This window comes from Drosophila albomicans, chromosome 2R (genome assembly GCF_009650485.2).
Source record: "Drosophila albomicans strain 15112-1751.03 chromosome 2R, ASM965048v2, whole genome shotgun sequence".
Lineage (NCBI taxonomy): Eukaryota > Metazoa > Arthropoda > Insecta > Diptera > Drosophilidae > Drosophila > Drosophila albomicans.
The window spans coordinates 31691250-31708147 of NC_047631.2; the positions used below are offsets into that span (position 1 = coordinate 31691250).

The 16898-nt window shown below is 41.1% G+C and overlaps 2 protein-coding genes across 3 annotated transcripts in view; one reads left to right on the top strand and one right to left on the bottom strand.

Annotated features, from left to right (window-relative positions):
- Nucleotides 1–16898, bottom strand: part of LOC117573866 (proteoglycan Cow) — a 53030-nt gene that overhangs the window by 10701 nt on the left and 25431 nt on the right. For both annotated transcript variants that reach the window (XM_034257342.2, XM_034257341.2), the window contains exons 2-4: nucleotides 2719–2788; nucleotides 2424–2526; nucleotides 1874–2290 (exon numbers count right to left, since the gene is read on the bottom strand). In XM_034257342.2, coding sequence (XP_034113233.1) covers nucleotides 1874–2290; nucleotides 2424–2526; nucleotides 2719–2788 — 590 coding nt within the window. The remainder of the gene's footprint in view (nucleotides 1–1873; nucleotides 2291–2423; nucleotides 2527–2718; nucleotides 2789–16898) is intronic.
- Nucleotides 14827–16539, top strand: LOC117573870 (aminoacylase-1B-like). The gene is made up of 5 exons (XM_034257346.2): nucleotides 14827–14889; nucleotides 15014–15125; nucleotides 15244–15735; nucleotides 15797–16214; nucleotides 16272–16539. The coding sequence occupies exons 2-5, from the start codon at nucleotides 15035–15037 to the stop codon at nucleotides 16474–16476; spliced, it is 1206 nt and encodes a 401-aa protein (XP_034113237.1). The 5' UTR covers nucleotides 14827–14889; nucleotides 15014–15034; the 3' UTR covers nucleotides 16477–16539.

Here is a 16898-nt window from a genome sequence, read left to right on the forward strand (position 1 = left end):
CCCTCCCCCCTCTCCCCCCTTCCATGCCTTATTGGTGCAGAGTCTATGCCATTGACATAGATACTCACACGAACACTCGTTCACTTCCCATGCACAATGGCGATGGAGAGACTTTCTTGTGAGAGCGACGCAAATTGAAAAGAAAATGCGAAAAATATGTCAAAAGCCATTTTTTGAATATTAGAGGGCGTGGCATGACTCTTGATTTGCCAATAGATAGATTGATGATGCTACTACTCAACACAGCAGACAACAATAGAGGCCAAAATGGCGCAATATCTTTAATAATAATGATGCCAATAATAATAAAAAGAGGAACACGATAATGATAATGATGCCAATAATCAATTTCGAATCATTTGACAGGCTTTCAATGCAGTTTGAATTTAAGAATTCAATTTCAAATCTGTTTCACAGATAAACGAAAACACATTAGAATATTTAAATAACAAAATTTCTAATCTGCACTGAAAATTCATTAATTAAAATTCTAATTTAATATCGATCGACCGTAACCCGTATCCTGTATCCCGTATCCCGTATCCATATCAGCAAATACCCGGCTATATATCAAGTATACGCCTTGCTGGCCAGCAAAATTTACCAAAGTCCAAACATTTCATGAAAATTAATTTTCCACTCAACAAACTGCCAGCAAGGGATAAAGAAAAGTTGCCGCCATGCGACAAAGGTCCACCTGATAGGTTCGTCTCCCTTCCCCCTTCCCCCTTTGCTTTTGCCACTCCCTGGAGAGCAGAACAAACGTGTCAAGCAGCTAGCATGAAATTAAACTTAAAACAAAAAAAAACACAAAAACGAATAACAAGCTGATAAACAAAACGAAGCTGAAGAGCAAACAACCGAAATGTTATAAGACTTTTTCGGTCGATGTGGATTTGGCAGCAAAGAAAAAAAGAAAACAGGCTTTGCCCACTTTTTTGAATAACCTGGGAAACCAAAAATACGCTTGCTGATAATCTTTACAGAGGCTTGCACACTGCGTTAGTCGGAAGAAGAAGAAGAAGAAGAAGGATCTTAGTCAATATTGAATTTTTGGCCATGACAAGATGGCTGAGCATCGACAAAGGATTTAAACATGTGTTACATTAGGATTCAATTGAATCATGGCTGCGCCGATTCATATACAACAAAAAAAGAGAAAAACGAGAAACGGATATTGATATTTTGAAAGTTGGCTACAACTTTCCGTTACAGTTGGAAGCACGTCAACGTCGAGGGCGGAAAACCGCAACCAATTGAACCTTGGCCCGACGTTGACTTTGACTTCATTCCAAAACAGTCGACAGTCGGCAGTCGGCAGTCGACAGTTGAGTTGAGAGTTTGAGAGTTGAGAGTCGCACCTGTGGCCCACTCCACAAGCAACACACACAACTCGACAACTCGACAACAAAGCAACTCCATTGCCTTCATTCTAGTTGGATAGTCGTGTTCGTTGGGTCGCGTGCATATTCACAATTTGGGTTAGGGTCAAAGCGATAATGTTGAACAAGAAGTCAAAGGATACAACTATGGATGCTATGGCGACGACGACACGTCCTTTTCTACTACATAGCAAAAGGACTCACGATGACGCAGCACAGAAAAAGTGAAATGCGTGCTAAAAATTGCGGAGCTGCAACTTTATTGCGGAATTTGTATACACGATAAAACAATTTGTTATTAGCGTGCCGGTCATGCAAATCAGCAAGGAATGAAACGCGCCGCTCAACCCTTAACATTTTCCATCCGAAATATAAATGAGAATTTGTTAAATGAATTGTAAAAATGCCATTGATATGCAAAAGGGTCTCCCCGACAAGAAAGAACACGCAAAAAAAAGAGAGAATAATGATTGCGGCTGGCAAATACTTACTCCAGTTCCTCATCATCATCTTGCTGCTGGGCAGCTGCGGGTTTCTGCAACTGCTGCTGCTGCTGTTGTTGTTGCTGTTGCTGCTGCTTATCGCTGGCAGCAATGTTGTTCTCATAGAAGACATCGTCCTCTTTGGACTCATCATCGTCGCCCAAACTGAGGCTTTTATCCTCATCGTCGTTGTTCTCCTCGTTGCCCTGCACATTAGCCTGGGCATTATTGTTAGCGTTGTTGTTGTTGTTGTTGTTGCTGTTGATGTTGCTGTTGCTGCTGCTGCTGCTGAGGCTGCCATCGCTGCTATTGTCCTCGTCATCGTTGTTGATGTCCTCAACATCCTGGCTATCGTTGTTATCCTGCTGATTGACGCGCCGTTTGGCTTCCTCCTCCAAATATTTGGCCTTGGTGATTATCTCATCACTGCAGAGGGTTAAACGTGGCAGGTCGAATGCCAAAGGCAGAACAAAACAAGTTTTCATTTAATTAGTTTATTAACTTTCTCCTCCTTTCTTCTAAACAGCAATCAGAATCAGAAGCGGCTGCTTTTGCTTACCGATTCTTGTGCAACTCCTTTTTCGACACGCACACGGCGCTGAACTCGTCCTCGAGCAGGCAGATTTCACGCTTCTTACAGTTCAGAGGCCGGCAGAGGTCACCTAAGGGGCGTGGCACACACACACACAGGGAGAGAATCAAAAAGAGAAAGATTTAATTTATGATTTACAAACATGCTGCATTTGCTTGTGAATAATTAAACTCATTACGCGCAGTTGCCCTTGAAAAACAGTAAGGGAAAAGAGTAGGGAAAGGGGAAGTGGGAAGTGGGAAGGGGAAGGGGCGCTACTCACTTGAGGGATCGTGTATCCAGCGCTTGTGTTCGCCCACATTTTTGTTATTCTGCTGCGTATTTTTATTAATCTGCAAAAGAGAGCGAGAGCGAAAGAGAAGTTGATTAATTTACATTGTAAGTGAAATATTTTATCTTTTAATTTGGTTATTTAAATGCAAAAATGCAGAGAGCATATGACATGTATATCAAGCATTCACACACACACACACTTCTCGGATATATTCAAGTGCACTGACGTATACGTAATGCTAACACGTGTCGTATGTGTTATACATAAATGAGAAAAAGGCAGCTGTTATGCCATTTGTCGGTACACGAACCGAGGCAACTTGCCACAAGCAAGTTCATCATCACACAACTCCAGCAGGAATTACAATTCTCGGTTGCCAGGAAAACAGAGACAGAGAGAGAGAGAGAGAGAGATGGACTGTGTATCATATAGTTAAATGCAGTATACAGAGAGTTGCTTCATAAAACTTCGTTCAATTTGTGTGCTCAAAATGCAAAAGAGATTTATTTTAATTTAATTCAATTCAATTGTGTGTGTGTGTGTGGGTGGGCGCTTCAAACACGCCCCCAAAACGTTATTAAGTGCAATGGTGCGTATGTGTAATATTTAACTTGTCTCACATAAAACATCAGCAGCCAGCTCTTCTCTATATACTAGTAATAATAATAGTAATAATAAAGTGCTGTCATGCCGTCGGCTGGCTAAAATGCCAAAAGCCAGCTCCCCACTCCCCGCTCTTTCTCTTTTCTCCTACGCTTGACAGTTTTTGCGATGGCGGCGCCTGAAAGGCTGCAATGCAAAATTTACTATGTGACAGCAGAAGCAGTTTTTATGCTGTCGTCCCGACTGTCACTGTTGTTGTTGCTGCTGTTGCTGTTGTTGCTGCTGTCACTTGGCGCTCCTCGCTTAACTGGGAACTGCAGCTGCCGCAGCCCTAAAGCTTTAAGCGGACAGTTTGCTAAATTGGCAAACTGGGGAAATGCAACAGAAACAATAATAACGAGAATGCCAAACAGGTCAGCCGTTGACCCCGTTTTTCGGCGTCCACTCAATACACACACTGCCACTTATGCTGAGCTTACCTCCGCCCCCCGCTCCGCGCACGCACTTGCAGCAAGTGGCAATTGCGGTGCACACACACACACACATACACATACAATGTTGCCATAGTTGCAACGCGCCTCAGTTGGCAACTGTAATGCAATAAAGTCATCGTCGTCGTCGTCGTCGTCGTCCTGTGGACGCTGGCAATTTGCATGCGTTAAAATGCAATTTGTGCGCGTTTCCCGTTCGCGGTTTCCGCTTTCCCATTGAGATTGCTGCCTCTGCTCTTCTTACTTTACAGCGAGTGAATGACTGACTGGCTGGCTGGATGACTGACTGACTGGATGACTCTCTGACCAACTGTCCATCTCTTTCTCTGTTTCATTGTTCGCTGCATGTTTGCCTGGCCTGGCTTCAATGGTCGAAGGTCAGTGCTCGGTTCTGCGGTTCTGCGTGCTGTTGATTGGACCCCGACCCAGGTTTGATTTGATGGCCAGGTTCCGAGTCTCTCACACACACTTTTGTGGCCATTCGTTTGTTGGCTTTAATTGCGCTGCGCGTTTGCGGCTTACAGCGCAAGCGATTGGCCTTATTGTGGTTTAAAAACGTGGCGTCAAAGCGTAATAAACTCCCATCAGCTGCTGTTTAAATATGCCACGGGAATCCCCTCTATATTAACTGGGTCACAAATGCGCTCTTGCCATTAACAGCTGCCTCACTTTTGGAGCCAAACTCTGCTGCTTAGGGGCTCAAATTGCACTAGCGCGTTATGCAAGCAAATCTAGTTTGCACACACACACACACAGAGATACCCCGACACTCCAATTCACACCGACACCGACACTGAACTGAGGCAGATAACAGTGCCTGCGGCAAGTCCTTGCACCAACCCAAGCAACCGCAACTGCAGCGACTGCAGTTTAACCTCTTTGCCGGATTTTTGACTGTTTAAGTGGCTTGGCTTATTAAAGCCCATTTAATTGACCGACCCGAAACTCGCAAGGTGCCTGCCAAGTGCCCCTCGCTTACTCTTCCCTCTCTCTCCCCCTCTTCCTCTCTCTTCGCTGTGCACTTCCGCAACTTGACCTTAATTCGCTGCGCTGCTTTTTGCAGCATTTCCTTTCGCCAGCTGGCAAATATTTTGCACGTTTTGTTAAACAAATAAAATGCTGGCGAACAAAATAAAAAGATGGCGAACTTTTATACACGTCATTTTGTTGCAGCTGTGTAGTTGCCACGCCCCCTCAAGCCAAGCGCCCACCGTTGCAGCCGCTGTGTGGCAATCTGTCAAGCTTTAAATTGAATTTACGACTTTGTTTTCGTGGCGCTTTCGTTTCATGTTTTTTGTTTTTTTTTTGTCCCTTCTCTCTGCATTGTTTTTCTTATTCACTAGCCAAGAATAACAAAGAAAATGGGCTGTGGGCGTGGCATGCAGTCTGCCATTTGGCCTGTCAATTTGCCTGCATTATGTAAATGTAATTTTTACTTAACATCTTTCGACATTTTCAAACCCAAAAAAGCAACAGCAAATATTATAGAAATTTGTCCCTGAGAGAGTTTTGCATCTAAAATCGTAATTGAAGAATTGAATTTGGCATTTCGATTCATTGAATGCTAATGCATACATTATGAATGATGTCATCGCCTGACATCACACACAATTTTCTAGCTGCAAAATGCGCTAAAAATGATCGCATTAAATTGACAATCAGCCAAAACTCGTTATGCGATTCGATGCGATGCGATGTTAGCCCAATAAAAACATTGCACAATGCATAATTCAAAACGAAAAAAAACAGCAGGAAAAACAATTGTTAGCGGGAGATTAAATACTCTACGCAGAGCGAGAAAAATCGAGATTGAAACGAATATTGAAAATCGTGGTTTAAGAATGAAAATAGAATTTTGTTTTTTATTCCATAAAATGTTAAAATTTTCTTCCTTTAAAATAAGAACTTATTTTCTAGTGTTTGTTTAGCTTAATAAGTAGAGATGTCGCAAATTATTGTGCCTTGAGTTTAAGCTACAGAAAAGGGTAACTGTTTTAATGTAAAGAATGTAAATTGAAGAATGTTTCTTATTGATTGTAAGATTTTGTTTTTTGGCTCAATTTTTGAGATTTTTCCATTCTTGAAAACAAGATTATTATTCTTGAATTTAAAGATGTAGAATCAAGATTATTTTAATCAGAATTTTTATCTTGATTTACGAGTAAACCTTCTTGGTTCAATTTTGACAACATATAATATTGATTCAAGATTTTATTCTTGATTTTACCATGTTTTTTCTTTGTGTGTAGGAATGTAGTTAATAGAGGTGGAGAACTATCGATGGCACTATCGGGACTATCGATGGTTGGCCACTATCGACACGCTCTTGATAGCGGCGCGCACTCTCGATAGATAGATAGATAGATTTACCTTGCTATCGTCGTTAGTCGATAGTTTATGGAAACTATCAATCACTATCGATGGCGCAGACTATCGATAGTTCTCCACCTCTATTAACTACTAGTTAAATGGCAGCTGCTAAGCAAGCTAAGTAAAAAGCTTTTAGTTTAATCAATTCAATTTAACATACATAAAATTCTTTTCAAATGTAGTACACAACATCTATGCAATTTTCAAATTAAAATAAGACTTACTTTATTCGAATTTCGAAATCTGAATGTGCAACTAAATTTGAAATATTTTCAGTGCGTACCCCAAAATATGCAGCACGTTGCTTGACATAATTATTGAGCACTGTGCAGTTAGGGTATAACAAATTCATGCCGCATGTAGCTGAAATTGTTGTAAATTATGCAGCGGGCATCGAATGAATGCCAATGATGGGCGGGAGCACGGATGCAATCAATAAAATGTATGGACAGAGGCAGAAGGAAGAAGAGAGAAGAAGGATTGGGATTGTGTATATGGCGCATAAATAGCCGCAAAATGCTGTGTGTATAAAAATGTGAAAATATTGCGGCTATTGTGGCAAAGCGACAGCGATGCATTAGTTGTGGCAATTAGAGCGAACCGAAGAGAAGAGGAGAGAAGAGAGAGAGGAGGGAGAGAGGGAGAATTATGGCTTTGGCCAGACTGACTAACTGACTAACTGACTGACTGAGTGACTGACTAAACTCGAGCCGTGGCCCATAAATTATGCAGACGGGCTTTAAAAATGCATTAGCCAAGAGAGAGTTCAGTGCATTTGAGTTCAGTTCAGCTGCTGTAACCAAAAATGTTGGCCCCGAAATGCAATGCGGTTATCAGCCAGGCTCAATGCCGCAGGCAGTTCGCATGTTGGGGGCTTGGACCACATAAATTGCACAATTTTCGTGCACACAAATGCTAAATCAATTTCTATTACACAAGCGAAGCCAGACTGCTGCTGCTCGGGATGTCCTGGCTACCACATTTCCTGGCAGGAAGCTCGCACTGAGAGTCTCGGCATCGTCCTGGTTTGTGGCCAACGTGCAAATCCATCAATATAACTTAACGTCGTCTGAAAGTTTTGCAAGTGAAGTGAACATTTTTGGCTAGCAGGAAATTGCATTCTTCTCTCGGCAATGCGATGGATGCGATTGAATGGATTGGAGATTGCAGCGGCTTAGAGCAGCTTGCGATTGGGGGAAGTAATGCCAAATGTCGCCGGATGTCACACAGGATGCAAAAAAGGTTTTTGTTGGCCAGTTTGATAGCATCTAAGCTCAGTCAGCAGATGCCACCACACAGACGGACAGACAGACAGACAGAGAGACTGACACGAAAAGCGTAGCATACTTCACGGCGCCTAATTAACACTGTCACTCCACAGCCGGAAGTGTGGGCGACAGCGGAAGTCAGAGTGGGTAGAGAGGGGAAAGGGGGTGAACTGTTATGACGCTGTTTAAGTGAAGCTGTCGATGTCAGTGTCGCATGCATAAATTACACAATAATCTCAATTTAATTGTTAATTTCATTAGTGCAATGCGCAAAAACATCAATTCTGACAGCAGGCACAAAAGAGATGGCTAGAGTGAGTGAGAGAGAGATAGAAGGAGAGGTAGATATAAATATAGAGATGTAAAGATAGATTGAGAGAGACAGCTAGAGTGAGTGACAGAGACAGAGAGAGCAACCCGCAGTAAGTGCATTTACTTCGTGAAGCATAAAAAAACATGACGTGTCCTGTAATAAAATAAACATGCCACATGCCACGTGCAGCAATAGCAACGGCAACAGGCCTAGGCCGAAGTACATACATTTATGCCACATGGGGGCGTGCCACTTGGGCGTTATGTTTATGCATCATAAATGCATTTGGCCCCAACATATAAAATGGAATGCGAAGTGAAACCTCCACCAGGTTGCAGGTTGTTGGTTGCAGGTGGCAGCTGGCAGGCGCAATCGCGTAGCATGGCCATAAAACATTTGAAGCAACAACCGCAAAACAGAGACAACAAATTGCAACAAATTGCAGAGCACTAAAAACCCGGCTCTGACTCTGGCGTATGTGTTTACCTCAGTGCAGCAAATACGATTACTCCTAGTTGAAATGCTGTATTTATAAACATGTAAAAAAAATAGAGAAATATATGCAGCATGCTGCATGCAACATGCAACAACAAACACAACACATGCCACACACACACATGGCCCAAAAGCCGCAATGCCCAATGGCTTTTTGGGGGGAGGAGGGAGGGGATTGTTATAAAAAGGGAATTTTGTGTGTTGAGCTTCAGTTTCAGCTTTTGCTGCTCTTGGCATCTTATTGCGTTGTTTTATGCCATGCACTGCGGTTTTTGGGTCGAATCTCTGCACAGATTAGAACAAGTTTATTATAGGGGAAAATCCAAGCAAATGGGTATCCCCCAGTCGAGCACTCCCCACTATCCTCTCTCCTCCTTTAACACCCACATAAAAACATAAGGTTTTGCAGCAGGTTTTGCAAAGCCGCTACAGATTTCGAAGAAGTTTATGGCGGTAGGCAAAGTGCATGGAATTCGGGAATACTCTAGAAAATAAGTGTACTTCCGAATCCATTGTGCTGTCGTATCTGTGCATAGATTAAATCCAATTTATGGCTGCAGCAATTTACTAAAGTAGTAATCCAACAGACTGATTTAAAAACTGCACTTTAGAGAATGAACGAAAAAGGTAAAACTTTGATGAGAAGCCTAAACTTCTATCTTCTTTTAATTTAATAGGAGCTTTTTTTAGTTTAATTGAAGTGAATATCAAATAATACAAATATTAGAACAATCACGATTTCATTAATTCATTAAATAAAGAGCAAGCTAAGAATTTATGACAGCTTTTAGTCCAATTACATTTCATTTAAAAATAATATGAATAAAAAATATAATAATATGAAAATGTTCAATATTAAGTATACGACACTTTGTTGATGATACAATCTATACAAAAAAATCACTTGACTAATCTAAGGAAAAGGATAGAAATGAAAAAAGTAAGAAAGCTAATCTCGACTGTGATATACCCGGTATTATGTATAAGGCAGTGCGGTGTTTATTTAAAAAACAATAAAAATATCAAGAAAAAAAATTATAATAATATCAAGTATTCGATGCGTTGTCAATGCTACAATCCAAACCAAAATATAATTCGAGAAATGGAGAGAAATAAAAAAGAAAAAAACAAAAGCTACACAACAATATAATTGCAACTCCTTTCCTTGTTGTATCGACTTTGTTTGTTGCCTATAAGTAAATTTGGCCATGAATAAATTATATATATTTGTCGCACATATGAGAACTTTAAAAGATTCTAAGTCAATCGAAATGATTAACTTAAATACGATTCAAGAATCCACATTTCTGTTGGTCAATGAAGTTAAGTATGAAAAGAATTGAATTGCCATTGAAGCAACAAAATCTAACTAAGCACAGCACAACTTTCAGTGCTGTGTGGAAAACTATTAAGAAAAGCAACTCTCTAACAAAAGTCTAGTTTAATCATGGAAATACATGCAGAATGCATAAAAGATTACGTTGCCATTTAATGGGTATGTGGCAATTGAGCACACTCACGCAGAGCAACGGCATTAGGAGAGAGAGACCTTCTTTACCTTTAGTGAAACCAATCCCAGTCTGTGCTTCGCCCACATAAATTAACGCCAATGATTTGAGCAAACTCACAATTGGCCATTAAGCATAGTCAGGTATTTAGCATGGCACGAAGAAGAGGAGGAGAGTGAGGGGGGAGGAAGAAGGGCACACCCTGGCTCATAGAATGGCTGAATGGGTTGCATTAAAAGCTTTTAGCTGCAGCACCACATGCAATCAGCCATGGACAAAGGGCCGCCACTATGCGGGCCACTGACAACGGCGAACTCTAGCGATGCCACGCCCCATTTTGACCAGCACACACACACACACGTTAAATGGTGAACGCAGGCTTTAAATAATTTCCGAGCGAGAGCAGCCACGCCCACAGAGAGCGAGAAAGGTGCATTTTGGGGCGATTGAATAGTTCAATCAATTAGTTAATTGCAGTGCCTGGTCAAACGTCTTTTCGGAGCACAAATCGAGGCACTTAGCAGCAATCAGCAATTAGCAGGCTAACAGGATACGTCCGGATGTGGAGGGCCAGACCATAATGGGCTGAGAGACGAGACGTGGTCAAGCCAAGTAACTGTTAATGGCACTGGTCTAACTTTTAAGTCTTTCAACTGCCAGCAGACAGAGAGACAGAGAGAGAAAGAGAAAGAGAGAGAGTGAGCGACAGCCAAGTACGTGGCACAATTAAAAACTCTTGCTTTAACGTTTTCGGGCAAAAGCTTCACACTTAGCGAAGAGTGACAAAGACAGGGATAAAGAGAGTGAAAGAGTGCGATAGAGGGAAGCAGCTGAAGTGAAAACAGACAAACAAAAATTTGTCGCGCCAAACACAAAACTCAAATGAAGCAGCGGAAAAATGAAGTTTTTCCGAGACTCTACACACATTGTTGGTGAGAGGGAGGGGAGCGAAGGGCCACGTTGGGGTTTCCATTGAGTGTGCAAAAACTTTGCAAATTGCAGCTCATCGTTCTTACGAACCGAACAGGGGACGAGCAGGAGGGGGGCGGGGCGACAGAGAGTGGCAAAGTGCCAGGCTTGTAATAGAAAATAAAAGCGAAGCAAAAATCATGCTTGCTTTTTTATTAGAAGCCATTCAGAGCAGAGGCAAAAGCAGCCATGACAGGCCCGCAAATATGGCGGCAGCACCCGGAAGTTGCTTGTCGGTTGTCGGGTGCTGCCCCGCCCCCCTCCCTCTGACCGCCCTTTGCCTGACAGCCTGTCTGTCTTTCTGTCTGTCTGTCTGTCTGTGTGTTGTCGAAGCTCTGCTGATGAGAAATGACAGGCAATAATGCTGCCGGCTCTGCTCCATCTGCATTTATCATAACTTTCGTCTTTTATTTGCCTTGATAGCAGCGCTTTGCCTCAGGCTGTCCCCTGCTCGTTGTTGTTGTTGCTGTTGTTGTTGTTGCTGTTGTCGTTTTCCTGTTGCTATTGCTGTGTTTGCTCGTGTTGGACTATTGCTCGCTGGCTTCGTTAGCAAGACCTTTCGCTTTTTTGCATAGCGTTGCTTTGGTTTCGCATTTATAAATGGCTCAGACCTCCGCCCCTGTCTCTGCCCCGCCCACCTGAGGATTATAGCCTGAGCTTGTTGCTGTTGTAATTGCGCATTGTTTTGTGACGCCTCAAAGTATGCTATAGTTTTTAGCTGCAACTTTTGCTTATCAATCAAAAATGTTTACTGTAACGTGTCGTATTTAAATATATATTTATTTCGTTGTTGTTGTTGCCTGGCAATTTGCCACAATTACGTGTTGTATGTTATCCAGCATAAACGTATTTAAATATTTAAGTAGCTTAATTGCATCACTTTATTGGCAGCTGCATAATTCAACAGCGCCAATTTAAACAACAAAATCAATTGAAATGAAATGGAATAAAATAAATGATATTAAGTACATGTGCAAATAAATGCGGAGAGTTCACTTGATCCGATTTGGGTGTGCATGTGTGTAAGTAATCAATCCGTTTTGAGTAAATTAATTCAACAAGGCTACGCTAATTAATCAAAAATTCATATTTTCATCAATTTAATGTGACAAATGAAAACCAATTATTATCGCTTTTAACTCAGCTGAATGATGCAATTAGCGCAATGTAATTAAGGTCGTCCAACATAGTAGAAACTTTGTATACTAAATATACATTATGCATATTCATTTAAGGGCACTCTTCTCTTTCTCTCCCTCCCTTCGCACATACACGCAACTCACGCATTACGCATACGCACTGTGTACGCACAAATTGAAATACGCATGAAGTTGCACAACGATTTGCAGCTCTTGATGTGCTATGTGGCACACAGCATGTCCTTAAGCGTGTCCTTGAGGCATTCGCTTCATGCATAAATTTATCTTCAACTTTTGCTAAAAGGATGCCATAGAAAATCGTCAGATGGCACTGTGAATAGTTGAGTTGTGCTCGGCTTGAGCATGCTCGACTATTATCGACTGGCAGCAGCAACATTCCGCACGAATTGTTCGACAAGTGTTCAGTGTTCAGTGTTCGCATACCCTGCACTATTTTCGAGGTACTCCTCATCGCTTTGTTTGCAGAGTGTACTTCAGTTCGATGGCTTTGATCGTAGGGGAAACCAAAATTTAATTGCATTTGACAAGTGGGGGAGTGGGGGATGGATGAAGGCGTGTCGCCTGACTGACTGGATAATTGTAACAATATACAAAATTTTCATTTAGTTTATTTGTGCACTGACAACACACCACGACGACGATGGCAAACACACCCAACAGCAACTATGTACACACGAGAAACGAGCGTCAATACAGCGAGGCAAAGCATATGTACATACTATATATAGATGTAGATATGTCCGGGTGTATATGACTTGTTTGACTTATCTGTGTGCGCGTATTTGTTTGTCATTTGAAATGTAGACATGTGTTGCTGACACAGTTGCCATAGTTGCTGTCGTTCTCTCGCTGTTGCCATTAAAATCCTTGCAACATTGTTAATGAACTTTTAATGACTTTTTGTGATGGCACGAAAATATATTGTACGAAATATACACACACACAGAAATATACACACACTCATACACTCACACCTAATGCAAAAAATCCTCAAACTCAAGAGCCAAAGCCAGCACACAAATCTCAACATTTCAGTTTATTTTTTGTTGGTTTTTGTTTTTTTTACGTGCAACTTTTATTTTCAAGCTCGCTCACAACACTTTGCCGCCCATTGAAGGCAGCGTGAAATCTGACACACAGACAAACAAACACGCCCACTTTCGAGTGGGAGGAGGCGCGTGGTAAGCTGAGCAGCGAGAACAACAGCAGTGCCTGGTATCAGCATCTGCATCAGCAGCATCAACATCAACAACAGCAGCAACAGCAACAGCAACGGCAGCAATAACAAACAACAACAACATGGGGCAACAACAACTTGTTTACACGCCACACGTTTGGCATAGATGCTACGCTTGCTGATTAGGAATTCAACTGGAATGTACATATGCTCACACACACAAATATAATATACTATATATATTGCCAAAGAGGTATATAGAACATTAAGCCAAAAACAGCATCAACAACAGCAGCAGCAACAGCAAACTGCCAGCAAATTGTGAAGTGAAACACAAATGCAGCCAACAGCAGCATGAAACAGTTTTTGCTGAAGCTCTGCTTTTGATTATGCCAAAAGTATTTCGAGTTAAAGATGTTACAGATGTATTTACGGGAATGCGTTTGCTATGCATAAGTGAGAATTCAAAAGGATTTTAATTGAGAACTTAAACGGTTCTCAAGTTTAGACTACTCTTCTATTTTGTGTCAATTCATGACTTGCATCAATCTGTGTGTAAATTAAATGGGCAAAACTTTTCAATGGCAAAGAGAAGCTTAATTCAAACAGTTTGTTCTAATGTACTGTAGCTAAAAGATAATTTGGCAAGCAAATGAAGCAGTGGACAAGTTGAGTAACTTTGAAGTATTTACAGTAGATCACAGAGTTTATTTAAACCAACAGTAAACGACAATTTCGAACTAAGAGAGGTTTTGAATTCATTTAAACACTGTTTTTTGTTTACGGTTTTAATAGTTTGTATTCCATAAATTTTACAAAATGAACAACATACTAAATGAAATATTACAGCTTATTTCGAGCAAAAACTTTGTAGCTGTGCGATCATTAGTTTCATTGAATTATAACTCTACTTTAGTTCCAGCCTATGTCTTATATCTCATAAATGGTCAAACTAAGAAAGATTTTGAATTCATTTAAATACAGGATTAAAGTTTAATACTTCAACTAAAAAATATATCATCCAATTTAGTTATCTGCTTTTGTTTTCAATTAACTTTACAAAATTGAAAAAATACTAAATATTTCACCACAACTTATGTATTTCGAGCAAAAACTTCTCATCTGTACGATGATTAGTTTCATTGAATTATAAATCTACTTTATTGATCTTTAGGTTTGTATACTAAGCTTATCAGCTTTTGTATGCTAAGAAGGGTTTTGAATTCTATTAAACGCAAGATTTTAGTCTAACACTTCAACTTAGTTTTCTTTTTTTGTTTTCTATTAGCTTTACAAAATGAAAAATACTAAATAAAATCCCACAACTTATTTCATTATCGGTTTCATAGAAATGTAAATGCAATGTAAATGTATTGATCTATTGGATTGTATATAGTATCGTATAACTCAAGAATTGAAGTATTTATATGCACATGCAAAAACATCACTTGAAATTTGAATAGCGATATCGGGTAATCAAATAATAGTGAGTAGCTGCCAGACTGCCAATATTATCTTACGTTTGGATTAAAGAGGTAAACACTGACTGACTGACTGGCAAGTAGTGCAAAATGTAAACAAAGAATGTTGATAAAAAGTGAAACGCAATAAAATCCAAATAAACAATAAAACTATATGGCAACTATATGTGTATATTGCAGACCACAATCACGCTGCGTTGATAAGATGTTGAAGAAACCTCAAAAACCGCGATAATATCGCGACGCTCTCGCTTGAGCATATTTAAACAGCGATCGCAGCTCAACGGCTTCAGTCGACGTCGATCGCTGCCAGTGTTGAGAAAGGTAAAAAAAGAAAAGTAAACGGAGGCTGCGATCAGCTGTGCGTTCAAACAGCTGTTCACAAACAAGCGGACTAATTTTACACACAAACGAACGTATTTGAATTTATTTTGATTTCTATACATAGACATCAAATCAAAGTGCCACGATGAGCAAAGCCGAGTGGGAGAACAACGAGGAAATCAAAATTTTCCGCGAATATCTACGCATTCCAACAGTGCATCCAAATGTGGACTACAGTAAGTGATTAAGATCGTTTTGCTTATCAGCGATTATATCTTAGAGTGTGATAAGCAATCATTAAACTATATTTGACAAACACAAATCTCATAAAGATTAAACGTCTGCGATTTACAGCCGCATGCACGGAATTCTTGAAGCGTCAGGCCGCCAGCCTCGATCTGCCCGTGGAAGTTGTTTATCCTGTGAATGAAGCCAATCCCGTGGTGGTCATGAAATGGCTGGGCAAGCAACCAGAACTCCCTTCGATCATACTCAACTCGCACACAGATGTGGTGCCCGTCTTTGAGGACAAGTGGACACATGGACCTTTTAGTGCTGATCTCGATGATGAGGGACGCATCTTTGCCCGTGGATCGCAGGACATGAAGTGCGTGGGCACTCAGTATCTGGGTGCAGTGCGTGCTCTCAAGGCAAGTGGCTTCCAGCCCAAGCGCACTGTGTACCTGACCTTTGTGCCGGATGAGGAAGTTGGTGGATATTTGGGCATGCGTGAGCTGGTCAAGGGAGATTACTTCAAGAAACTCAATGTGGGCTTTAGCTTTGACGAAGGCATCTCAAGCGAGGATGAGACTTATGCTCTGTACTATGCTGAGCGCACACTGTGGCGTAAGTTAATCTTGAACTAGGCTAATCAAAGACTTAAACTAATAGTCTCATTCTTTGCCAGATCTCAAGTTCCAGTTCAGCGGCACTGCGGGACATGGTTCGCTGCTGTTGCCCAACACCGCCGGACAGAAGCTCAACTACATTGTGCACAAGATGATGGAGTTCCGTGACTCGCAAGTGAAGCGCCTCGAGGAAGATCCCAATCTTGAAATTGGCGATGTAACCACTGTAAATCTGACCCGACTTGGCGGTGGCGTGCAGAACAATGTTGTGCCTCCTCTGCTGGAAGTTACCTTTGACATTCGCGTTGCAGTCACTTTGGATTTGGTTGCCTTCGAGCAGCAAATTCGTGATTGGTGCAAGGAAGCTGGCGGCGGCATTGAGCTGGTCTTTGAGATGAAGAATCCCTTCGTTGAACCCACCAAGATCGATGACACAAACCCCTTCTGGGTGGCCTTCAAGCAATCTCTGGATGAACTGTAAGTGGAGGAGCAACTGAAGTTAAACTCTTGCTAATTTTCTTCTCTCTCTTACAGCGGTCTGAAGACTCGAGTGCGTGTTTTCCCTGGCGCCACGGACAGTCGTTATGTGCGCTATGCGGGAATTCCCGCTTTAGGATTCTCGCCCATCAACAACACGCCTCTATTACTGCACGATCACGATGAGTTTCTGCGGGCCAGCACTTATCTGCATGGCATTGAGGTCTACAAGAAGCTGATTTCAAATGTTGCCAATGTTTGATCTAAATCTCGCTGAACGAATTGCATTCGATTGTTTACACTAATAAAGTCTATATTTTTTACATATGATTTGCTGCAATCATTGCCATCGATCATTGATGTCATAAAAATGTAATTTCCATGTATGAAATATCAAAGCAAATGCTAATGTGTTGATAACATTCAATGCCTATCTTTATTGACCCGTTTTAATCGCGATAAATGCCAGAGATTATGCGACTATCAAAATAACTGAAACACACATAGAAACAATCAATCTAAAAGTGTTTGGAATGAGTAAGGTGCGAGCACTTCAATACGAATGTGAATGCCTTGCATTAGCATTTCATTATGTTTTAATAATAGCTCGAAAGACTGTTTAGATGGGAGATAAGAATTCGATTCAACAAAAAAGTTTATTGGGCGAAAGTTTTCTATTGTTTG

Bases quoted from the DNA above. Each gene is read 5' to 3' on its own strand.
- LOC117573870 (XM_034257346.2), top strand. From the start codon at position 15,035: ATGAGCAAAGCCGAGTGGGAGAACAACGAGGAAATCAAAATTTTCCGC. The intron at 15,736-15,796 runs GTAAGTTAATCT...ATTCTTTGCCAG, and splicing joins TGCTGAGCGCACACTGTGGC to ATCTCAAGTTCCAGTTCAGC. The intron at 16,215-16,271 runs GTAAGTGGAGGA...TCTCTCTTACAG, and splicing joins AAGCAATCTCTGGATGAACT to CGGTCTGAAGACTCGAGTGC.